The 26,811-nt window shown below is 43.0% G+C and overlaps 1 protein-coding gene across 1 annotated transcript in view; it reads right to left on the reverse strand.

The window, feature by feature from the left end:
* Positions 1–15,331: 15,331 nt before the first annotated feature.
* The window catches only part of ST8SIA3 (ST8 alpha-N-acetyl-neuraminide alpha-2,8-sialyltransferase 3), a 44,279-nt gene continuing 32,799 nt past the window's right edge, over positions 15,332–26,811 (reverse strand). The window contains exons 4-5 of the mRNA XM_081929894.1: positions 24,844–25,401; positions 15,332–21,790 (exon numbers count right to left, since the gene is read on the reverse strand). Coding sequence (XP_081786020.1) covers positions 21,508–21,790; positions 24,844–25,401 — 841 coding nt within the window. The 3' untranslated portion in view covers positions 15,332–21,507. The remainder of the gene's footprint in view (positions 21,791–24,843; positions 25,402–26,811) is intronic.

The following is a 26,811-nucleotide window of genomic DNA, read 5'->3' on the forward strand; positions in this document are numbered from 1 at the left end:
TGGTGAAATGAGCTCGCCCCTTTAGAAAGCCTCAAAAGAGGCGCTGAGATCTTGGGTGCCAATTCAAAGTGAATGAATTTTAAAATCCTATTACTTCCGCCCACCACCCCAGGGGTCAACGTTAGGAGATGATCTAGGTAAGGAAGTGAGGAAGATCCTCGCTTCTTCTGGCAAGAGGGAGAAGTTTTGCAATGTGCCCGAAGTGGAGTTTGAGAGTTTCATAGCTTTATTGGTTGGAGAAAGGCGGGGAGATGGGGGCAGAAAGAGTTGGGTGCGAATTGCAAGATTTATGCGGCTGTAAATGCCAGAGGAACAAAAAGGAGAAAGGAAAGGAAGAAAGCGATTGGACAAGGGAGGGATCCTGCTCCTACTGAAGGCGAATGCAGTTGGGGTTGGAGAGAGGGAGGCAGGATTGGAAGTGCGAAACGCTTTTCTGGGTGGAGCTTTTTTTCTTGGTGCAAAATGAGGTGGTTTGCAAATCTGGCCTCAAGGTATGATCAAGGCAATGGTGGCCTTGAAACTGGTGAGTCTTAAGACTGGCCACCTGTCGGGATTTGGGGCACGGTGCCCTCCTCTCTCCATCTTCCCCCCCCCCTCTCTCTCCACGCCAAAAAGCTTGGGTGGGGTGAGGGGAGGAATAAATGGATGTGGGAAAGAAGAGGGCGTGCAAAGAACCGAGATGGGCGCAAGAGAAAAGGGAGGACAGAGCCGCCTCCCCCAAAAGCTTTGAAGTTCCTTGACTCACAGGCTGGCAAGTCAAGTCAGTTAGCCAGGAAAGATCGCACATTTCGGGGGATGAAACTCAACCCAAGAGTCCTGTGACACCTGCAAGGCTAACCCATTACTGTGCAGTCGGTCACCACCAGCTTTTCCTGTAAAGAAGCTGACCCTCCAGTCCAGGAAAACGTCCGTACAGTTGACCAATGTATAATAATAATGATAATGATGATATAATAATTGCCACAGACTAACATAGCAACCACTGTTGAATTTACCACGTTTTTCACTTCGAGGTTTAAAGGGCTTATTTTTTCGTATGTGTGTGAGGGTCTCCATTTCTCTCCGTCCAACACCCCCTTATTTCCCACCTCCCAGTTTTAATCAGTAACTTCGAAAGGAGTTCTCTCTCTCTCTCTGTCTCTCTCTCTCCTTGTTTGGCGGGACAATCTTATCTCTGGCAACCCTGTGGCCATCTTTTGTTTTGTTAAAGCTGCCCTCTTTTCAATTCACCCTCTCCACCCCTTTCAACCCCTCCAACCAACCCCACCAACCCAGCCCCCCTCTCCTCCAGGAATCTGTTTCTTGCTGCTGGGAATCGCTAGATGGAAACGTCACCTTCTTTTAAGGTCAGAGAAAGTTAATCCTGTTTCTATTCTAACCCACCGAGGAGGACATCAGGGAGAGTTTCAAATTCGATAGAAAAGAAATAAAGAAGGGGAAAAGAAAGAGGGGAGAGCGCGCAGCCTTCCAAATCCTTGCATCAAGATAGCTCAATTATACTATTTTGGGTTTTGAGCGTGGAAGGAGAAAAAAAAGAAAAGGCCACAGGTTTCTTTGAAAGCAGAGGAAAGCTCTAGGGCTGGATCCAGACTTAATCGCACATAAAGTAAGTTAGGCATGGCTTACTTAAGTCCCATTAAAACCCACGAGTCTAACTCGAAGTATGACCTTAAGTCTGGCGTCAACCCCGTAGACCTTTGGAAAGGGAAAAATGCGATTTACAGTATTGGTGGCTAATACGATTGCCGCTTTTGGGCGCAAGAGGACTTGGGGGGGGGGCAGCGGACTCCCTTTATGAACAGAGGAAAACTTCCCAATTGAAAGCCTCAAAGGGGGAAATGGGAGGGGGGTGTATGGTGAAAGAGAGGCCCCTGTCCCTCCCATTAAACTGAAGACACCCCAGGAGTTCAGCAGGCTGCCGTTTCCATCGTCCTCTTGATTCGATTCCGGTGCTGTTTGTATTTCCAAGAGGACTTCATCCGGCTGAACGCCAAAGAATTTGGTTTAACTGGGATGCTGACCCCACGGTGTGAGGCTTGTGTACGCGAGGTGTGTGTACCCCTGTGCTGACCTGCATGTATGCATTCATACACCAGACTCCCGAGGAGCACACGTAAGTTGGTGGTAGCAATACAATACAATACAATACAATACGATACGATACGATACGTTTTAGTTATTTAAATTCAAAGGCCACTTTAACCCAGCTACAGAACCTTCCCATTCTTACATCTTACGCAGTACCTTTCTTAAACATACCCAATTTTATCTTATGCATGCTTTATTTGTGAGACTGTACAACTAGACTTTATATGTGTACGTCCTTTTATTTATTCTTATACATACCACTGTCTACATTTTATTTCTATATACGTTCTACATATGGATTGTTTAATTATACTTTATTTATCTACGTGGCTTATTTTATAACCTTCCTTCCTTCCTTCCTTCCTTCCTTCCTTCCTTCCTTCCTTCCTTCCTTCCTTCCTTCCTTCCTTCCTTCCTTCCTTCCTTCCTTCCTTCCTTCCTTCTTTCTTTCTTTCTTTCTGAACATTTTAGTAAAAAAATAAATTAAATAAAAAATCCAATGAGACTGAAAGCTTTTAACGTCCTTTATGGAGAGATCCCGAATTTCCCTTTTCCTTTCAAGCCCGCAGTCCTCTCCTGATTACAACTCAGGGACACCCTTCCCTCAAATAAGAAAGTATGTATAAAATTGAGTCTTCTCCTCTCATCCCCCCTAACAAGCGACTCACCCTCCGTTTAACACGGGAGGAGGAGGCGGGCGGGGCGGCGGGGGGGTCCCGAAGCAAAGCGGCGCGAGGTCTCTTTGTTCCGCTCAAGTTGGGCGTGAAATCTTTTTGTTGCGCTTTCAAAAGGAAGGCAAAAGTTGCTGTTGATTGTCAAAGGGACAAATTTAACTCTCCGAAAGCGGAAGCTGGCTTCGGAGGAGAAACTCGGGCCGCGATTTTTTAATTTATCGCCACTTTGGGGTGGACTCTCTCGCTCGTCGAGGACATTTCACGTTTACTTGTGAGAAATCCAAAAGAGAAATCCAGCCGACGTCTCTCTTTCTGAAGTTTAAGGGAAGGAGAGGGAGAGGAAGAGGAGGACATACGAATTTTAAACCCGAGAAGTTTGAGCTATAAATAATTTCCTTTCTTTCTTTTTTTACTTTAGGGGAAAGTTTCCCACTTGTTGGAAACGATAAATCTACAGGCAGCGACTGTTCTGAGCTATAGGAAAGCCTGCTTCGATCTGAGGTCTTTGGAAACTTTAAGAATAGCATGAAAAATTTACTAGGTTTCAGCTCTTTTCGGTGGAAGGTGCCCGAAAAACTATATTTTTGGAAATATCTTTCTAAGCCGGTATGGGAACAAAGGAAATTTGTATATATATATATTTTTTAACTCCCGGGTGTTTGCTTGAAGAGTTTTCCTGACATCCAACCAATTTCTTCACGGCTTCGCGCTCCACGCAAACACCTGCGCAAGATCCCGAAAGCACTTCCCTCAACTCCTCGGTAGTAACTTTTGCTGAAAGCAGTAAACTTCCAATTAATCGAGCAAATCAAAGCCTTGTAAACCGGCTCGTGAGCTTTCCTGCAGCTCGATCCGGAAAGCACTCGAGCGGAATTCAGTTCAAATCGGCTCAGAGATCCATCTAAATCCAACGCACAAGGAAAACCTACTCGGCAATTCCGGCTGGATTGGACCTCGGCGTGGTCGGCGATATGGAAAAGAGAGGGAAACTTTTTATTTTTGATGCGGTGACTTAGCTGAGTCTAATTCTTCGTTTTCCATTCGCTGACACACACACACACACACACACACACACACACACACACACACACATATATATATATATATCTGTGTAAGATCCTACAGCTCAGAGTAGGAGAAATCCAGGCTATACCTATACCTATACTGAAAGAGGTTTGTGAAAGATCGGTTTGTAGTGGACTTCATGAGGTATATATTTAAATCTGCCAGCCTGCGTTGAGGAGGGTGCAATATGAATAATAAGAAATATAATTCATGCACGCTTTATCTTTACACATAGATTAAAATGTGTATATCTATCTCTCATTTCTTTGACATTTATTAATTGCACAAAAGACTAGCCATATAAATATATATATGGCTGTCCCAACTTTCCCTGGAAATTTCTGGTTTTAAGAGAGATCTAGCTGTCTACTAAGAGTGTCAGAAATGTTAGAAAAGACGGGTCCTGGAGATGGGAAGCTGAAAGGAGGAGGGTGTCAAAAAAGAAACAACCCACCCAGAATTGTGATTTTTGTGGCTGCCCTTCCATCCGTTCGGAAGATGCTATTTTTGTAGGCAAATGTATAGTTTAAAACTCTTCAGGAATACCCGCAATCGGCCAGTCAGAAGGAGAGCTCTCTTGCCAAATACTGTAAGGACCCCCCCCCTGCCAACAGTACACAATTGGCATTTCCCAAGGAAAGGTTTTCATCTCGGCTGCAAGCAATGGGCGAAGGAGACCAGAGGACAAATTTGGGACCCCAGTTCCCACCTCTTTCTCTCTTCCCGCGGAGCCCCCGCCCCCTGAAGCAGCCACGGAAAAGGAGACCCTCCCTGCGGAAGATTCTTCATCCTTGGCTGATTTGGGAGTCTCTGACAAGCGGCTTCGGGAGAAACTCAGAAAGGAGGAGAAACCGCAGTCCAGGAAAGCGAATGCCACAATAAATCTGTTTATTTAAGGTTCTTGGCTGTTTTAGCTTTTCAACTGAAGGAGGAAGAATCTAGCAGGCAGTTTAGGTCAGTGCAATAAACACACTCTGGCAAACATCTGAAAACACTTTCATATCCCTCCCTGTTCCCATAATGGAAGATGCAGAGTCCTCCTCTGCATACTTTTCCTGGACTAAGCCAAGCTGAACTCAGTAGAATTTACTTCTGAGCAAACAGCATTAGGCCTCCTTTCTGCACTCAGGTAGGGTTCAGAGTCCCGTTGCACTGAGCCTTGCCTGCTTCAGAGTATAAACAGGTGGTGTGTTGCGGTGCTGAAATCCTTTTGCTGCTGGAGTCATCAGCAAAACTCCCCCTTGGTTTCAATGGAGCAGAATGACTGCCTAAATGTTTCTACATAGTTTGAACTTTTATCTTTGTCTTTTTTCTGCCCTGGTAGATAATATCACCAAACACTTCAGTTGGATAGGTACATATAAGTATGTTGAGTTACAGAGAGATAACCTAAAACTTTCTGGACTGCAGGTTCATATTGGGTCTTCCCAAGGCTTTCTTTGTGAGAAGCTGCAGATAGCAATGGCTTTGAGGCAGATTGCTCTCCATGGAACCACACTGTCCACTGGAATGAAATATCCCAATCTAACTAAGATCCAGTTGTGGACTAGATGCAGCTGTTGTTGTTGAGATACAGCATGGCCCTCAATTAAAACCTATGTTACTTCCAAACAATCAGTTTATCTAGAGCAGGAAGTTTATCTACAATGGCCAGGAAGATCTTAGGTTGAATTTTGCCCATGCCAACTTTACAATTTGTTATTTTTATTTATTGCCCATGCCAGGAATTTAAAGAGGAGGGCTCTGGATAAGTCAGTCCCTCAGTCCTCACTTGCAATACAGGCAATGCTCAACATATGCTGGGGTTATTTTCCAGGGTTAGTGCGTAAAGCCATTAACACACAGTGTCAAAAAGCATTGGGGGTCTATGGTGGGTGGGTTTGCCGAAGCCTTTTTCCCCTGATGCCCACTCCTCTTCTGACCCTTTTAAAATTTTTGATTGACAAGCTGAATGCACGCAAGTTAAATGTGGGTAAGCTGCGAGTTACCCGTATGTAGGCAACAATACTGGCCCAATTTATGGGACTGTCATAAGTTTAGCCAAGACAATATATGTGAAATGATTACAACACTCCAAGCTTGCTGTGTAAATGTGGAATGCTGTTGCCATCTATCTAGTGCTGGCTTGTGTGAATCCAGATTTTTCTCTATTGGTTTATTGAACTGATCGCAGCAGTCTGGTCAGATTACTTCCCTCCCATTCTGTACATTCACCCAGTTGAAGTCCTGGAACAGGGTGTCCTGCAAGGGTTATTTCCTGATCGATTCCGCAAGATTTCCAGGAGCTGGTTGAGGAGAAAGCTATAACCATTTCATATCTGACTGTTTTCTTACATTGGAAGAAATCACCCAAAACCTATGTGTCTGCACATGGGCATTTTCTGTGGTGTGCCAATGTGAGATATTTGAAAAAGGTTGTGCCCATATATGCTATCTCCTGCTCCTTGCCCAGCCCCTGTTCCTTCAAACCAAAGCAGGGGTCCTCAGGTGGTTTGTGTGTGTATTCCTTGAGAATTGCTGTGGGTCTTGGTTTAGCATTTAATAAACTTGTTTTTTCATCATCATCATCATCATCACCATCACCAAAACCAGTTGGAAGCAGGAACAAAAACCAGCAGGTAGACAAAACATGCTAATTTAGCATGTTTCAGACCCCGCTGGTTCTTTGACAGGGTAATCCAAAATCTGTTTTAAGAATCTATATTAAACTTCAGAGCTGAATAGTGTCCTATGATATAAGTCTATAGATACGATGTAAAGTATATAAAACCATAATTGACTTTAAAAGGAGCACATGAGCAACTAACACCCTACATTGATCTTTTTCAGAAAGCGAAATACACAGTGATCAAGAAAAAGTATTCTAATACTTATTATTCTAGATTGAAAATGAATGTTAAGACTGATTACTTGCTTGGTGAAATAATGATTCGACATTTAAATGTGTTGTATCTTTATGTTATGCTAAATCAAGCAACTAGGGCCAAATTTACCACCCCAGCTACTCCAAATTCAAAATAGCTGTATCTCAAAGTTATGGTAATCACCCCAGAGTCTTATTAAAGCCTAAAAAGGCCACGATGTCAACCTTAGAATCCACCTGGCTTCCTTCTTCAAAAGTATCCTGTAGATTAGTTTTTGGATTTTGTTCCTATGATTCCAAAAGAGAAATCCCATACTTTTTGGGTGCATTTCATCAAAACCAGTGACATATTATGAAAACCATGGTTCCTAGGCCCAGAGTTTTGCTAGTCTGTTTGATCATCTGCCCCTCGTTAAAACTGCCACTATCAGAAAATCACAAGACCAAATACAGATATTTTTCACTGTTCAAAAATCTTCCCAGCAGAACTGCACTTGTGCTGCACAGATGACAGTTTGAGAATTGTCAATTTTTCTGCGGCCCATGGTACTTGCGACTTCAACAGGCAAGTATTAACAAGGGGTCGTGTCTATTTCTTCCTGCTGGGAAAAAAAGTATTCACCTGCTTATTTCTGCAGTTAAGGGCTCAGGATGCCGCCCCCCTCCTCTGACTTCCTGGTCACTTGGTAACTCTACTTGAGGCTGACCTTTTATATGAGATTGCCCCACTGTCACAGGATACAAATGGCTTCTGCCTTAAGGAGGCTGGCAATAGGAAGTCCTCGATACAGCCTACTGCACTTTCAATGCAGCATCTCAGAGGTGATGATCTAATGAGCTGCCTTTATCCATAGACAGCCTGATTTCACCCCACCCTTTGCCTCCCAGGGCACAGGCAAGCAAAGGTCAGCACCTTCAGGCCTGGCCAAGCGAGGTCCTTTCTATTAGCATAGGCCTTTTCGTTTCGAAGAGCAGTGGGTCGAAAGAAAGGAAATGGTGTGATCTAATTCAGGGCGAGCTAAAGGCAGGGATTCTCCCGGACGCATGCACATTCATGCACGCATTGCAATCAATGGTAAAAGGACACTAATAGTGGTGTGCGCTCTATTGAAGGAACAGAGAACGCACACAAACTGACAGCACAAACGGAGAATTTTGCACACTTCCTGGTCACGAAGCTGCCTTGGTCATTGGCATTCAGTGCTTGTTTGATTGCATTCTATAATTTTGCTAAACTGATATATTATTTGTGATTTGCTCAGAGGACTCTGTTGCACAGTGGTTCATTAATAATAATAATAATAATAATAATTTTATTATTTATACCCCGCCCATCTGGCTGGGCTTCCGCAGCCACTCTGGGCGGCTTCCAAAAACATTAAAATAATGTAATACATCAAACATTAAAAGATTCCCTAAACAGGGCTGCCTTCAGATGTCTTCTAAAAGTCTGGTAGTTGTTGTTCTCTTTGACATCTGGTGGGAGGGCGTTCCACAGGGCAGGTGCCACTACAGAGAAGGCCCTCTGCCTGGTTCCCTGTAACTTGGCTTCTTGCAGTGAGGGAACCACCAGAAGGCCCTCGGTGCTGGACCTCAGTGTCCAGGCAGAACGATGGGGGTGGAGACGCTCCTTCAGGCATACTGGGCTGAGGCCATTTAGGGCTTTAAAGGTCAGCACCAACACTTTGAATTGTGCTCGGAAACATACTGGGACACAAATAAACACAATAACTAATGATAAAATGCAGAGTTTCCATGTGATGTTGAAGAATGTGAACAAGTTAACAACAAAAAGTGGCGCATGTGTATATGGTCTGGTCACTGTTTGGATCCCCGACTTAGGGAGTATGCATACTGGTCATGTGATGCACGAAACTTCTTCAGTCTTCACATTGTCTGCTATCAGTTGGTACTGTAATTCTCCATATCGACAGGGCAGTAATTGAAATCCGTTGTGGATTGTGTGGGTTCCCTATGTCTCTGTGCAAAAGTGCCCATTTGTCCGTGTTGATGCATGCTGTTCATTATAATCGCACCAACCCTAGAGTAAATATACCATACTTTTCTGTGTATACGATGCCCCCATGTATAATATGCCCCCTATTGAGCTTTTTAAAGGGGGGATTGCCGAAAATCGCTCAGTGGCACACAGCGCAAAATCCACCTCTCATATGTCCCCTCACCCAATTGCCGCAACATCAGCCAATCAGCACCAGCCCTTGACGCAGCAACCAATAACACACACAATAGCCGCTGACAGCCATGGCAGCAACCAATCAAATGTCCACCCTGTGCACTATCCATCTATACTACGACCCCCACTTTTTAGCATAATTTTTAAAGAATAAAACCTAGTCTTATACATGGAAAAGAACAGCGTATTCTTGTACAGTGGTACCTTGGGTTACATACGCTTCAGGTTACAGACTCCGCTAACCCAGAAATATTACCTCGGGTTAAGGACTTTGATTCAGGATGAGAACAGAAATCGTGCAGCGGCAGCGCGGCGGCAGCAGGAGGCCCCATTAGCTAAAGTGGTGCTTCAGGTTAAGAACAGTTTCAGGTTAAGTACGGACCTCCAGAACGAATTAAGTACTTAACCTGAGGTACCACTTTATTACAAAGTTAATCTGTAAGATATTCAGTTTTGGAAGTTGTGCACTGTATTATACCAAACAACTATACAAAAAGGGGGGTGGGGACTGAATGATCTACATGGGATGATCTCTCCTTGATCACAATCTGTTCCTATTTTACAATGCTGCATCTCCATTCATTTCTTCCTTATAGCTTTAATGTTTTTCTTCATATCACAGTCCTCATGAACGACCTCTTCTTTTGTAGCCAAATACAACTTTAAAATTCACACATTTATGGCCAAATTCAGCAATTCTTGCACTTTTTCACTGGGGAAATTCTTTATTTTTATTTTTATTGAACTTAACCATTTAACCCCGATGACAAAATAAAAGCACCATGAGACTAACACATAAAAGCCAAACCAAAGAAAACCAAGGCTGGCATGGGATATCACATTCACAAGGGGAAATAATATAGCTGGTTATATGGATATTTGTGATGAGCTGCAAACAGGTAAGTGGAGAGTACAGTCATAAGAATTAAGAGAGAACAAGTAGTGTTGACTTTCAAGATATACAGAAATATAAAACTGTGACTGAAACCATCAGAGATGCAAGAAAAAGCTAGCAGTTTTAATATGTACAAAGGTTTTTTTGTGTTTCATCTTCACAACGGTCCTGCAAAGTAGGTTACTGCTTGAAATTTTTACAGAATAGGATCTATGTTTCGTGACTGGTCCAAGATGATGCCCTAAATCATCAGCAGAAAAGATTCCCCCTTCTATAGACCATATATCAGGCTTCCTCAACCTTGGCCCTCCAGATGTTTTTGGCCTACAACTCCCATGATCCCTAGCTAGCAGGACCAGTGGTCAGGGATGATGGGAATTGTAGTCTCAAAACATCTGGAGGGCTGAGGAAGCCTGCCATATATTGTTCCAATATGGGACCACTTTGAAAAGGCTAAAATGTGGTTGGGACATGCTCTGAAAAAGCACCTGGAAAAGATTCTCTGTGTAAGAGAAGACTGCAGTAATCAGAACTGGTTGAAGGGCTGGCAAAACCTTGGGCATTGTGTTTTTGGGTCATCTAGTTCAACTTGCAGCGCAGGAATCTTCACTAACACATCCATGACAGATGGTCATCCAACCTCTGCTTAAAAAAACTCAAAGAAAGGAGAGTCCACCATCTTCTGAGGTAGTTCCTCTCTGTCAAGCAGTTCTTACTGTCAGAAAGTTCTTCCTGATCTTTAGTCGGGATCTTCTTTTTTGTAACTTGGAGCCATTGCCTTGAGTCCTACCCTCCAGAGCCGGAGAAAACAAGCTTGCTCCATCTTCCATGTAACAGCCCTTAAGATATTTGAAGATGGCTGTCATATCTCCTCTCAGTCTCCTCTTTTCCAGGCTAAGCATATCCAGCTCCTTCAAGCGCTCCTCATAAGGATTAGTTTCTAGACTCTTGATCATCTTGGTTGCCCTCCTCTGCACATGTTCCAGCTTGTCAACATCCTTCTTAAATTGTGATACCCAGAATTGGACACAGTATTCCAGGTGTGGTCTGACCAAGGCAGAATAGAATGGTACTATTACTTCCCTTGATCTGGACACTACGTCTGTTGATGCAGCCTAGAATAGCATTAGCTTTCTTTTGCTGCACCACACGTTAAGCTTATGGTCCACCAAGACTCCTAGATCCTTTTCACATGTACTGCTTGTAAGCCAGGTGTCCCCCATCCTATATTTGTGCATCTGGCTCTTACATAGAGGAGGGAGAAAGGTTGTTTTCTGCTGCTCCAGAGAAGCGGACACGGAGCAATGGATCCAAACTACAAGAAAGAAGATTCCACCTAAACATTAGGAAGAACTTCCTGACAGTAAGAGCTGTTCGACAGTGGAATTTGCTGCCAAGGAGTGTGGTGGAGTCTCCTTCTTTGGAGGTCTTTAAGCAGAGGCTTGACAACCATATGCCAGGAGTGCTTTGATGGTGTTCCTGCTTGGCAGGGGGTTGGACTCGATGGCCCTTGTGGTCTCTTCCAACTCTATGATTCTATGATTCTAAGTGCAGAACCTTACATTTGTCCCTATTGAAATTCATTTTGTTAGCTTGTGCCCAGTTCTCTAATCTGTTAAGGTCATTTTGAATTCTGATTCTGTCTTCTGCAGCATTAGCTACCCCTACCAGTTTGGTGTCATCTGCAAATTTGATGAGCATCCCCTCAATTCTTTCATCCAAGTCATTTATAAAGACTTTGAACAACAACTGGCCCAGGACAGAACCCTGTGGCGCCTCACTTGTCATTTTTCCCCAGGATGGTGAGGAACCATTCCTCCCCTTGACCTGGACACTATACTTCTGCTGGTGCAGCCCAGAATAGTGCTAGCTTTTTTTTTTATGCTGTTGCATCACACTGTTGACTCATGTTAAGCTTTTCCCATGTACCACTGGTAAGCCAGGTGTCCTCCGTCTTATATTTATGAAGAAATAAATAGGGCTGTGCAAAGGAATTTAGGAACGGGGTGGGGTAAAGAGAAAAATACTGTAAGTAATTGCAATCTTGTTTAGTTTGTCTTCCTCCACTAGAAAAAGCTCCCTGAAGTTTTTCTGATCCACAGGTGCATAAATAAAACAGAATAACAACCAATAGTTTTTATTTCATTTTTAAAATATATATTTTCATTATTTTTTACATATCATTCCCAACAATCATATAACATAGTTTCTTATCTTACACAGTGTTTTGGACTTCCATCAACCACTTCTGAAGATTTCTTCAGTCATTATCACGTAATCTACATTTCATAATTTCCTTATTACTTTTAATTATCCTTAACTAACAATTCTCTTCATAATCTTCTCTGCAATATTTTGCATAGTCCTCCTTACAAAACTTCTTGCAATCCTACTAGCGTAATCTGTTTATTACAATTGCTTTTCAAATAGTTCAAATGGCTTAGGCACCTCCAAGATGGGAGATGCATGGAGGTCTTGCCACTGTGGTTCTAGTCGTCCTTGTTAGCATCTGTCTGTTTCCAGAGATAATGGAAGAGTGTGCCATCAGGGGTAAAGTTGTAGCGTAGGAGAATTACAGTGACTGCTGTGGCCATGGGGACTTATATGGGAAAGATATGTTTTAGTTATTGCAAATGGAGCAAATGAAGGCATCCAGTTTTGCTATTAGAGATGCACCACAACGTTTCTTCTCTCTGCGCTCTTCCCAGTGGTCATTTCTCCTCTGGACATTGATGTGGATACATGACTTCACTGTCTGTCTCCAGATGTGGTTTCCCCTAAAGAATTGTGGGTAGTTTGGGGTGTAGGGATTTGCTAGCCTGCTTGCAATTCTTGTGGGAAAGGGAATCACGATAAAACCAGGCAAAGTGCAGGTAAAAGTGTGTCATCAGCATATTCACAGAGCTTTTCTTTAGTAGAGTCGAGTCAATATGCAGGCAGACCTTTTTCCATGTAGCAACGCTTCTGTCTTTGGGTAGCAATACTGGGTTAGGGAAGAATGCTTCAGAGCTGGAAGGTCTTGGGTTGGCCTTCCATCCACACCTTCCTCATGGTCTCCTTTTTGTCCTCCTGTGAGGGACAATCTCCCTCACCACCTGTCTTTGACACTTACCCTCTTTTCTTTATGGAAGTGAATCTGTTCCAGGCAACATGAGTTATCTACCCAGCCTATGAGGAAGCACCTGCAGAAGATGGGGTGAAAATGTGTGAAGCCGCTTGCTTACAGATTCATTGATTTTGGACTGGCCTCTTGGAAATTGGATTGTGGAATATTTGAGGGATAATAATAATAATAATAATAATAATAATAATAATAATAATAATAATTTTTAATTTATACCCCACCCTTCCCGGTTCAGAAAACCGGGCTCAGGGCTGCGAACAACAAATTTAAAACACCTAATAGTAGAAGCAGCATAAAATTCAGTATAAAAACATGAATAACAATAAAATTCAAAGTTCAGAAATCAATTTGGGGGAAATCCATCTAATAAGCATCAGATAGTCACCAGGGCTAGCTGGCTGAATTAGTCCTATTTGGGCCAGCGAGGAGGCCAGGGGAGAATTAGCTGTGGGGTCTCAGAGCGGGGTCTCTTCATAAAAGGGGAGGAGAAGGGGAATAAAGGATCAGGCTGAATTCAAATTAAAGGCCAGGTGGAATAGCTCTGTCTTACAGTTTATATATATATATATATATATATAGCACCAGCCTGAAGATGACGAGTGAGACCTCGTCGAAACGTCGCCTAGACACCCCAACTTTTACACGGGAAGACACCCGAGGACACCAAAACCTGCATATATATATATATATATACAGTATATATATATACACCCGAGGACACCAAAACCTGCATTCCTGTACCCGTGAAAATCTACGAAAGCATATACAGTATATATATATATATATTAAAAATGCTTGCTATGTGGTGCAGATACTTCAGATACTTTCAGGATATACTATAACTGATTGTGCTTTTGTGATGTGAGGTAGTATGGCATGGGAGAGCACCCAGACCAATGGTGCCAAGTCTTCATAACAGCACCACATCTCTCAAAAGTAGCCAGCAAGACCTAACCAGAGCCACTGATATTTTTTTTGGCCTGCACACTACCGTGGTTGCCTGCTAGAAGATGGCTGCTGTGGCGGGGGAGTCTGTGTTATAGCACAAAATGGCTGCTGTAAGGGTGTGACATAATCAGGGCTTTCCCCGCCAGCCCCAGTCCTCTCAGGTGGGCGCCATAGTTGTTCTAATACAACAAGGAAGAAGTTCGTGGTGAGTTCCGGCACCTCTTTTTCGAGAAAAATAGCACTGGACAGAATTGTTTCTATACTTGTAATCCCCTCCCCCCACACTTGTTTTATGGTTGCAACCAGTGCTTTTTTCTGGGGGTACTCAAATGTTAAAAATATGGCACTTATTGAAACATCTTCATGGTGAGTACTGGCACCTTTCTCCCCCTTAAAAAAACTGCTTTATTTGTTTTATAGTTTTATAGTTTTTTTATTGTAACCTGTCCTAGGAACTTGTGGCGAAGAGTGGGAAAGTTTTTAATGTTTGATGTTTTATCATGTTTTTAATATTCTTTTGGGAGCCACCCAGAGTGGCTGGGGTATAAATAAATAAATTATTATTATTATTATTTGAAAGACAAGAGCACAAAACAGGGCAAGCAGACTCATATATCAGGGCCACCTCTCTGTCAAATAGGGGAAAGGCATCTAAGCTAGGCAACTCCAAACTCACTCATGAGCCATTGTGTGGTGTAGTGGTTAAGAGAAGTGGACTTGTAATCTGGTGAACCGGGTTTGATTCCCCACTCCTCCACATGCAGCTGCTGGGTGACCTTGGGCTAGTCACACTTCTCTGAAGTCTCTCAGCCCCACTCACCTCACATAGTGTTTGTTGTGGGGGAGGAAGGGAAAGGAGATTGTTAGTTGCTTTGAGACTCCTTAGGGTAGTGATAAAGTGGGATATCAAATCCAAAACTCTTCTTCTCTTCTATATAGGTTTTTTTTTATTTCCTGATGGGTTCTCGGTTGATATCTGTATCATACATTGAACTGTTATGGTGGTACTTAATGGAAATTTGAAACCATGGTCACAAAGTAATAAAAATGGAGATTACTTACTTATTTAAATAAATAAATAAGAAAGAAGGGAACATCCAATTTTTGGGCAACTTTTACATAAATATGCAAGTTCTCATGATTAGGCTGTTGCATTTATACACTGTTGAGCTAGAGTATTCTGCTTTGCTATGTTGATGTTGGGAAAGATGGAGGGCACAAGGAGAAGGGGACTACAGAGGATGAGATGGTTGGACAGTGTTCTCGAAGCTACCAGCATGAGTTTGACGAAACTGCAGGAAGCAGTGGAAGACAGGAGGGCCTGGCGTGCTCTGGTCCATATGATCACGAAGAGTCGGTCAAGACTAAACGACTAAACAAAACAACAACAATGTTGATTTGAACATCTGCAGAGCATCCAGAACAACTAACAGACCCTACAAAGTCAGGCGAGGACAAAGAGATAGAGAAGGCCTGGGGGTTTCCAGTGCACAATAAAACATTTTATTTAAAAACAATGCATTCAATATCATGTTTTGGCACATGAGTCAATGTGGCAGGCACATCCACACCCGACAATAACATTGTTGAAATATTCAAAAGGAATCGTTGCAAATCTCCCGCTCCCCACCCCCAATAATTTTCAATCACAATAACTATGCAGAATTCATCTACAAGGAAACAATAAAGAAAAGAAAATACACACACCAAGGTGTACAATCCAACCAAACTGGATCCAACCTTTAAGCCTCTTTGATTTCAGAGGAGGTTTCTGATGCTCCCACTGAAACTGGTAAGGTTGAAACATTTTAGTTTTGGCTGGATGAACTAGCTGGCAATGAACAAGTCAGACAAAATATTTACATGTACATTACATTGTACAGATCACATTCCAATCTCAGAGGTGTGGCCCTGTTTCATACATCTTTAATAATTATTATCCTGGAGCTGAACCGAGTTCTAGACAAGCTATTGGGAACAACTCCTCCATCAAAAATGAATTAAGTTGTGTAGCAGGGCAACGCTTCATTCATTTAATGGCGCTTGCTTGTTGACTGGTTCCCCCACCAGTGAAATCTCCACTGACTTCACTAGGACAACCTCCAGGTTTTTTCCTCCCCCATGCCAAACGTTTTGAAACATTGTGCAGCTTTCCACACCATTTCACCTGAGATTAAATCCTGACTCTAGTGTACATTTGCTACCTGAAAAATAAAGACTTTCTAATATGGCTATTTAAGAACAAATGGTTGGTTTCGATGACCATGGCAGAACTTCTGAAAAATGCGATTTCTGTGTAAAGATGATGCCACTCAGCAAGGAACAGCAAGCTCCTTAGAGTAGTTCACACTTATTTACAGGATCCTGTCCTCTGCTTGCAACCTCCATTCACATTTCCTATTCTTGGCTTTTTGGAGATTTTGGATGCTTAAAGGAAAGAAATGAGAGCAGACAACCTGTTGGTATCTGATTGGGCCTGCAATCAACATACTCACCATATTATGGTCTGTCAGGAGCCCCCTCCCCCTGGCTGCGCAGCTCCAGGTAAGTTTTTCCCCTCTATCTTCCTTGGACCTCCTATGCTTTGACCATGCTTGGACAACTGTCTGCCTTTGGCTCCCTCTATCAAAAGTTGTGCAGGCCCATTTTAAATGGATGGATGCTAAGACGTACACACCTGGCCATAAGTCCATGAAATTAGGGAATCAGAAATCTTTGTTGATCTACTGCCAGTCACTCAGAGATCTACTAGTAGATCTCAATCTCCCTTCTGAATGCCTATATTTTATATAGACCAACTGACAATGGACGATCATGTAAGCCAGAGTACATAGATTTGAGCTGGATTTCCAGTCTGGAAATATTGTGTGTTTCAATCGCCAGCCCAGTCATCAGATGCTCACAGGTAGTTTTGATTATTTTGACCAAGGCCTATCTACCGATGCCTAATCAAATCAAGATCTTAACAACACATGTTGTATACAGCAGTGTGTACCAGCATGGGGTACAGTCCCCATGCACTGGGGACTGCCATTCGGAGTGTTTGCACATGCATATCTCTTTGATGCCATTGCGGGTCTTCTGCAGGTGGGAATGAAGGCATGTTACAGACGTGGACAATGGAATACACATGCACCTTGAACACATACGTTTGGATGTGAGCTTCCTTCCACCACAGGCAGTGCAAGTTTCTCATTGAATATCAGTGAACGCAAGGTAGGTCTTCATGCACGATGCTGTGAAGAACAGCAAAGATGTCAAGCACCCCAGTCTAAATGTCTACTGTCTCCCAAGATGCACACATGGACCTCTTGTGCACATGGAATGTGCCCCGCCATTAATTTCAATGAAGGGAGCCAAGCTACATGGCTTAGCTGGTTCCTTCCACTAAAATGAATTGCGTAACCTTCCAGGCGGGAAAGCTGTGTGCACATACCAGAACACTCATGCCCAGAACAGATCACTTGGTACAGTGGTGAAAAGAGGTCCTAGAATAATTGGATTAAAGTTTGTTTGTTTCGATAGACATCTTATTTAAGTCCTGCCCTATATTTACATTTCTGCTGCGTCTATCTATCTCTTGAATCTCTTAGTCAAGGACCCACGCTACTCTAGAAGCCATGCTACTCAAGGAGTTGTGTCACCCTAGAATTCACAACTCATTTAAAAATCTATGTTGCATGACTGTTACATACCATTCTAGGACTGATGGTACTCAAGCATTTATACGATTGTTGAACAGCCTCTCTTGGGCTCAGCAATGGGGTTGCTTTGAACAAACACAGTGGAAGTCCTTTCAACTGATGCCAGCAGAAAAATAAAAACTATTTACAGTTTTGGCCAACAACTGTAGGATCATACCAGTTTTCAAAAGCAGGATTAAAGCAGCATATAGGAAATACATGGTCGTGAATCAGACACTTTGCTTTAAGGAGAGACTTCTGCCCTGAAACCAAGAGTATTGATACGTCAAAAAAGTAATTTGCTTTGGATGATATTGAGCTGTTGATTTTGAAGTTGGACTCCCTGATGGAATCTATGGCTCTGAAATATTCAATGAGGTTATGAAATATCAATGGCGAATTCCACATGAAAATCAATGACTATGATATGACCCTTTCGTTGTCAATACCTTTCTGAATTCCAATTACTAATGTCTGAATAATTTGTTTTCTTTCTTGGATCTCTCTCCTCTCTTTTAACAGAGCCATAAGCGTTAACCTGTACAATGTTTCCTTGGGTGGATTTCTACTGCGGTCAATGGATTGCTCCTGTTTAAGAGGTTCGAAGACTGCAGGCCATTACACCCAGCAATTCATCTTAGCTGGATTGATGACCAACTTTGTGACTTGGTAATAACGGTAGCTATACAAAAAGGAGAACATAAGTGGTCAGTGCAATTTCTTACCGTCGTCAACTAGAAATTGAGAAAAGAGAGATACTCACAAAGCACATTAGTCTGTGGATAACACAAGCCCTATTACTATGTCCCTATTAATGCAACAACATATCAGTAATTAGAGATCAGTGCTGCTCAAACGTTCATTGAATGCCTTCCCCGAATTGTCGTCAAGGATGACAATTATAATTCAAATAGAATAACCAGGCTGGCTTCTGAGCAAGTTCTTAATTTAGGACTTAGCTTGGAAGTCCCCAAATGCCTGGACCGCTATAGGTTATCCTGCATTAACATGTATTAAAAAACCACAACAAAACAAAACAAAAACCTTAGCAATCTAGGGCAACTAACACAATGAGATAGGCTCTGTTTAGGAGCTTACTATTCTCAGGGTCCCATCTGGAAAAATGGCAAGTCAGGAGGCTTCCATTTCATCTCCCACATTTAATAACTCCTATCTGCATCTCCCCAAGTACACATGTATCAGGCTACTACTTTTTGTCACACTGTTCTTTCACTATCAGCCTCTAATACAGCACACAATGGCAAACGGTTACTGATGTCAATGATATCACCGGTAAACATATGTTAAGTGCAGGGTCTTCTTCAGTGGAATATCACGGTGGAATAATGGAAGTGCAAATCAGTTCCTATACATTTTTTGTGGAGGGGAAGAGAAGAAGCATGTGTTTAAGGACAGGATATGGCCATCTGAACCAGCTCAGCTAACACCAATGAAGCTTTTGAACCATACATCAATAATATCAAAGCTTGAGGTTAAAACAAACAATCAAGATTATATTGAAATATAGGCTTTGATCCCCAAGGTGCTCCAGTGATAGACCATTAATGTCAATGGGTTGTTATTTCAGTAGAGGACCTTAAAGATCAGATCCTTTGAAGTCTTTAGCAAAGCTCATGGCACACTCAACGAAGCTGAAATCACTATTTATTTATTTCCTTTTGAAAAAGCAAGTTCTGCAGGATTATGGTATACGTTGCAAGTTTAATTGTTTCTGAGACTTAAATTTTGGAAAGTGGAAGGACTTGAAAGATGGTCCGTCCCATCCCCCCCCCCCAGAAGACCCATGCTTGATTAATCATACATATTTTAGTTGACTACTCTGATCAATCTATTGCTTTAAATCTGCAAAAATCTTCAGATGGGTAAAATAATTTTGAAGCAAAACCATCGTTTTTGCTGTTGTTATATGGTTGTCTCTTTTAAAAGAGGAACTATCTCCTGCATGAGAACAAAGGAGGGGTGCGTGTGCCTGTTTTACGACGGTACTTTTAATGAATGCTTGTGTTAAAGTTTGTTTTAAAAACAAACAAAAAAACACCCTTGCTGCTTGACTAAACTGGGACAGTTTTTTTAAAAGGTAATTTAAAACTGTTTAATAAATGAGTCTAGCTAAGGAATTTTCAACACTGCAAAATCCAGGGAGTAATGTCTTCGCAAAGAGGCAGTCAAACAGAGTTGGAACTTCTCCAGGTGCCAGTTTTGACATAACTACCAACTGTAAACAACAGAAAGTTAAGTAACTGCTTCGACCCTAAGGGACAATGCCAAAAATGTATAGTTAGGGAAGACCCTCAAACTCCCAACAATACACACCCACACATACATACATACACATACATACACATATATACATACACACCCACCCACACCATGAAGTAGCTTGGGTTTAAACTCCTGGAAAGCAGCGGCTTATAGCAACAGTGACGTTTAGAAGTGAAGTAGATTTCTAGAGGGAAATCCAAAAAAATCATTCCCAGCCCTGGTGTGAAAACAATGGCATTCCTCCATTAGTCATGTCAGAACAAATACTTGGGTGATATTAGACAAGGAGAGATGGAGACCTTAGTCTGGAACTCTCATGAATCCTCTCAATTTACAGCAGGGATGGGGACATTCTGGGGCACGAGGTGAGGTGTTGCCACTGCCCTTACCCCCCTGTGAAGACCAGGTGGGGACATGGCAGGGCACCATGTTGACAGCAACAGAGCTTTCTCATCCCTGATCCAAGAACGTCAAACTCATCAGAAACTATGGCAAAAACCGAGTGATTAGCTTTTCTAACTAGTCTCAACAGGCATAGTATTTTAGCATTGCGTTCGTGGTCTATTCAAAACTGTAGAGCAGTTACGGACAATATCTTCAGCCTCAGTAGCCAGACTGTCCCAGACCGAGTTCTTTGATGAACGAACTCCTATGGAGTCATGCCTGCGCCCTTTGGCTGGGGAGAGGCTGCGACCTCCTTGGTTGGTTGGTTCGGAAGCCCCCTTGGTTGAATAAATTGGCCTAGGATGGGATGTGGCAATTCTTGCTTTCACAGATGCCCTTTGAGATATGACTGGGTGCTACAGAAGTTTCTGTATCGCCACAGAGACTTCTGGTGGCATGCTCTTTCTTTACAAAGGGCATTTGCTATGTCTCTCTCACTTGAGAAGCACACTGGGAGCGGCACAGGTCAAGTCAGAGACTGCCTGGCCCTGTCCAGATCTTCTCTACCTAGCCATAGTGGTTGGGACAAGCTTGAGTGGGATGGAAATAGGAGTCCACAAAAGATTGTGACAAGGGCCAAATGCATCCCTTGGGTATCCAATGGACCATCTCTGCATGCCTGCATGGAAAGTATATTTCACTCCCCATTGGGCTTGTTATGCCAATGAAAGATCTTTGGAATAATACAGTGGCCACTTACAGTGATATATTCCCATTGACCTTAAAGGAGTTAATACTGGTGCAAATGGTCATTCGGTCAGAACATTCAGGAGCGGTCCTCAAACTGTTTTTCAGCTACTAAGAGGAGTTGTGCAAGTTAGCCAAGAAAACACAGCCAAGAATCTTAAGAAGCAAACACAGGTGTTTTAACATTCAACGTTTTGAGACATATTGCGGAATGTGAAAAATACGTGACTATGAAAATACTTTAAAGAGAGCCATCTTGGCAGCATAACCAGAAATGCAAAACTTTCTGCTGTAAACAGCTTTGACTTTCCTACTGCACAAATAGAATAAATCCTTCTGCATTGCTAAATATGCTAAAGACACCCTCCAATGCTTGAAAAGATGGCAATCAAAGGGTGCTTTCAGAGCATCTCTGAATCAAAGGAAATCCCTGCCCATAAATTCTTTTTTTTTTCCATTTAGAATTCTGTTTTGAAAAAAACGGTGAATTCATTTTGGGCACTTTTTTTTTTTACTTAAAAAACAACGACAATCATTTGGCACTTCAAGTGTTAAATCCTTAGGCACACTGGGACAAAGTCAGCTTTGCTAGACCTTCGCCGTGAATTCGAAAGAGTTGCTGGAATTCGGCAGGGAGCTGGTGGGACTCTTGCCACTTGGTCGTAAACTTTGTTCCTTTTTTATCATAGTAATGGTACGGAAGGTCTTCCCGGTTGTTCGGATTAAATCCAAAAGGCCAGAACCCGTATAGGTGGATTTCGTCACAAATTGCAGATGCCAGCGTATACATGAGAATACCTGTACTGAGCCGTTTGGGTGCCAAGTGCTTGTTTTTCCAATACCTGCAAAATAAAAAGAAAGCATGACATGGGAAACAGATTATATATATTGAATGGAAATGTTTTGGAAATGCATAATAATGTCATTTTGAAATCCCTTTTAGAGCAACACCTTTACTAGGCCAACCACGACATCGAAAAACAATGTGCAAGCTTTTGTTAAGGCATAGACAAACTCAGCTCTCCAGATGTTTTTGGGACTACAACTCCCATCACCCCTGACCACTGGTCCTGTTAGGTAGGGATGATGGGAGTTGTAGTCCCAAAACACCTGGAGGGCCGAGTTTGCCTATGCCTGCTTTAGTGAGTGCTCTAGTGATGAATCTCATCTCTGAAAAGACGAAAAGACTAGCTGTTCTTGACTGTTCTCATCTTTTCAGAGACGAGGAGTCAGCTGCTGCTGTACTTCTTGTTCCTACCAAGGACTTGGTGCAACGTGATATCTATGGCACAAGAAAAACAGGGGGAAGAGCACTTTAAATGAAGAACATATCCTCCCCTCCAAAGGGGAGAGACTCAGCTGACACCTGGGGCAAAGGAAATCTTTATTATAACTCCATGTGTCTCAGAGCACAAGGACTGCTCAAACTCTACCCATACATTTGCATCTGAACTGAACAAAACTTAAGAGAGTGTTTGAAAAGAAGTTCACAGAACGATGACATGTGTGCCAGTACTAAATGGAAACCTTGGCCAACCAAGGCTGTCATGTACTGATAGCTCTTGTCTTCTGGGCTTCTTTTCAAAGATTCCTTTACTGGTAAGCTTAAGGGCCTTCCTTCACCTTTTGGGGCAACCCTGATATGTGCACAGCAACTTAAAGCGCCCTACCCAGTGCTGGCTACTTGTTCCATATTAAAACCGTGACCAGATGCAGACTTCATGGCTTCAATATAAGCCACACGACTGCTCTGTTTCCCACTTAGCCTGATGAATCTTGACAGTATAAGAGCTTGTTCAGTATTCTGCGATATTTTGGTTGGCCCAATTAAGGGGCTGCCCCGAGAGGGACTATTTCTCATGGGCCAACGTGGCTATCTAGACTTCTGTTTTGACTGATAATGACAGCATCTGGATGCCTTGGAGTGAGGCATCTTTCCTGTGTTCCCCCAATGATCATTCCCTGATACTGTAAAGAATGGTCAAGTCTTAGCTTCTGGGGTTGCTCAGTGTACATGGCTAAGCTTCCCTCTAGATCTGGGATGGGGTGCCTGTGGTCTGATAGAGGTTGCTGGATTCCAACACCCATCAGCTCCAGCCAGCGTAGCCAATGGACAGGGATGATGGGAGTTGTAGTTCAGAAACATCTAAAGATCTGTAGGTTCCTCTCTGCCCCAGCTGCACCTTGGCTATTCCTGATCCTGAGTCTGGTTGTCTTTCCCCCCATCTTGTTTAGATATGTTTTTTAGCTCCTGGTGGCAATTTCTATTTACTCTACACTTCTCTACTCACACCACCACAAGTTCTCGAGAGTTTGTGGACCTTGTTCATTTACCCAGAAACCTAAACGGCCAAAGACCTGACAATCTTATCTTAATAAGAATTTGATTAGCTACAATTGTTCACAAATGTTGAGTGCGAATGATCAAACGTACAGCTTCCAGGAGCAAAGATGGCAGCTGCCGCACTCCTTCCCTGCCCCTACCACAGGGATTAAGTCATGGTTTGTCTTAGTGCTACACCCAAACCTGGGCTCATGGTTTGTCAAACTCGAGGCAAACCACAATCTGTAACCAAGGTTTGTTCTTGGGTTTACCATTCATGGTTTGTTGGGGGGAGATAAGCTACAAGCCAGGGTTTGCACAGAGCAATAAGCCAAACCATAGCTTAGCTCTGGGTAGCAGCAAGACCAGAGGATCAAAGTGCCCTTGATCTGCTCTCCAGCAACCTCCAGGTTTACTTGTGCTACTGTACGTAATGGCTTGGCTTAGCATTACGTAGTTACTGGGCCACTGTATCATGATTTCTTCTTTGTTATATTTTTCTGCGAAAGAAAAGTAGGCTACAAATTTAATCTACCTCTCTTTCAAATCAGAACCAGTCCTGTGTGAGTGTCTGGAGGCGGTTGGAGGATGGATGGCAGCTAACAGATTGAGGTTGAATCCTGACAAGACAGAAGTACTGTTTTTGGGGGACAGGAGGCGGGCAGGTGTGGAGGACTCCCTGGTCCTGAATGGGGTAACTGTGCCCCTGAAGGACCAGGTGCACAGCCTGGGAGTTATTTTGGACTCACAGCTGTCCATGGAGGCACAGGTCAAATCTGTGCCCAGGGCAGCTGTTTACCAGCTCCATCTGGTACGCAGGCTGAGACTCTATCTGCCTACGGACTGCCTCGCCAGAGTAGTGCATGCTCTGGTTATCTCCCGCTTAGAATACTGCAATGCGCTCTATGTGGGGCTACTTTTGAAGGTGACCTGGAAACTACAACTAATCCAGAACGCGGCAGCTAGACTGGTGACTGGGAGTGGCCACCGAGACCACATAACACCAGTCTTGAAAGACCTACATTGGCTCCCAGTACATTTCTGAGCACAATTCAAAGTGTTGGTGCTGACCTTTAAAGCTCTAAATGGCCTCCGTCCAGTATATCTGAAGTATCGTCTCCACCCCCTTCGTTCTGTCCAGACACTGAGGTCCAACACCGAGGGCCTTCTGGTGGTTCCCTCACTGTGAGAAGCTAAGTTACAGGGAACCAGGCAGAGGACCTTCTCTATAGTGGCACCCTCCCTTTGGAATGCCCTCCCACCAGATGTCAAAGAGAACAACTACCAGACTTTTAGAAGACATCTGAAGGCAGCCCTGTTTAGGGAAGCTTTTAATATTTGATGTATTACAGTATTTTAATATTTTTTTGGAAGCCACCCAGAGTGGCTGGGGAAGCCCAGCCAGATGGGTGGGGTATAAATAATAAATTATTATTATTATTATAATGAGCACATTTATAAACAACCCACTGCCTCTCTTAAAAACCCCTTGATTCTTGACTGCTGCTCCTCAACTGTGCTGCAAACTACAATGAAAGCAAACAACAGCATCACGGGGTGAGTTAAATGCACCTGTTGAGATGTTGCATGATATTTCCTGGCCAAGCCAGCTGGACTTTTAGCTGCCCACGATGCTCGATAAAGAAGTCAACCAATGTTCTTGTAATGGTTGCTGAAGTATGGAAGAAAAAGGCTGGGATCCAGAGAATGGCGCCGTCTAGCTTCTTCAGGCTTAGGAAAAAGTTATTTCGATCTTGAATGGTCAACAGGTTGTTGTAGTACTTCTCCAGAATGCTGGGGTTGAAGGTGGTGAGATTGGTTTTCCTCCCGACATCCTTCTGGAATGCCTCAGTCGGGGCAAAATTGCAACGGAAAACGAAATCGTACTTATCTATTTCTTGCCCGCACTGACTGCCCACAAGGATGCCGCTGTTTCCGACGACAGCACAAATATTGTAGTGCTTGTTCTGAATAGGAGAGACATCTGGAAGCAGCAAGCGGAAGCTGTTGCTAATGGAGAAGACATATTTGTGGCTGGAGTAGTCGTAATGCATCAGCTGCCCAATCCGAACCATATTCTTCGTCAAGGAGAAGTTTTTGATCACGTCAACATGCTGAAGAATTTCTCGCCTAGAACAATAAAAGAACACGCATTTCATGAACATGATGGGTCTTCCTTCTTATGTTGAATTGTTATCTTTGCCTTGAGGAAATGGGAAGGAAGGGGCTAATTTCACAATTATGTAATAGAAGGAGCACCTTCCTCCATTCCAGCCAACCTATTTTTTTGAACTGCTTGTGGTGCCCGCAGGGAATATGGCAGCTTTCACCAAAAGAAGCAGGGCCTTCTCAGTGGTGACACCCTGGCTATGGAATTCCCTCCCTGTAAAGATCAGATTGTCTCAGGAGGCAGCTTCCAACCTATTTGTTCCAGCAGACTTTGGGAGCATAACAGGGATGATACTACTGAGGATTATTCCATTTCGCTTCATGGTCTGCTTTTGTTTTTAATACTATATTTTAATTTTAACCTGTCATTTGAAGAAGGGCAGGGAATAATACTAATATTTACAACAGGGACGCAGAGCTATTGTCCCTCCAGAAGTTGCTAAGACTGCAACTCCCATCATCCTTGGCCATCTTCTATTGATGGGAGTTGAAGTCCAACAGTGCTAAGGAGGACCAAAGGTCCCTCGCTCCTGATTTACACCAAGAACAGAGTACATTTGGGCTTGGTTCAGACAATACTCTGCATTATTCTAGCTGCTCACTCCACAGGCTTCTGTACATGCTTATAAAATCCAGTGCACACCTGCCCAATATCAGCGCCCCCCCCCCAAATCTGAAAATAGATCACAGTCAATATCAGCGCCCCCCCATCTGAAAATAGATCACATGATCTGGGCCTACATTAACTTCCCTTCCCTATGACTATCAGGCAGTAAGTCGTATAATGGCAGATTCATGAATACAGGCTCCCTTCAGGATAGACATTCCTCCTCCCAGCCACCTTCCCCTCTACGATTATAGAACCTTCTTGATTACACAACACTTATATAATAATTATAATTAGGGATGCATTGCAGTAATCAATGCAGATCTCCATGTGTTTCCTTTCAGCTAGATCTACTATTTTCTGTGCACATGCATGGGCAAATGATTTGGACTACTCCAATAGCTTCTTTCAGAGTGATTTAAGTTGCGTTCTCCTTGAATTCCCGTTGCGCGTAACAGAACCGCTTCGAGGGTTTCTCTCTCTCCTTAAAATCAAGTGGTCTAAACGTTTTGTGAAATAAAAGGCATTCATTTCACTCATTTATTTGTATTAGCGGGGTAATTAAAAAAAAAAATAATATTCACCTACTGAGAATTTGTTTTGTGGCATGAAATTAATCCTGAGTCAGAAAGGGAATAAAAAGGTGGGTCTTTGCTGCTTTTGCTTTTATTTATTAAATTTCTATAGTGCCTTTCATTGGAGGATCACAGCGCTGTTTACAATATAAGAACACAAAAACACATAATACAGTAACAAACAAAAAC

Source organism: Podarcis melisellensis (assembly GCF_964234715.1).
Source record: "Podarcis melisellensis genome assembly, chromosome: 11".
NCBI classification, from domain to species: Eukaryota; Metazoa; Chordata; class Lepidosauria; order Squamata; family Lacertidae; genus Podarcis; species Podarcis melisellensis.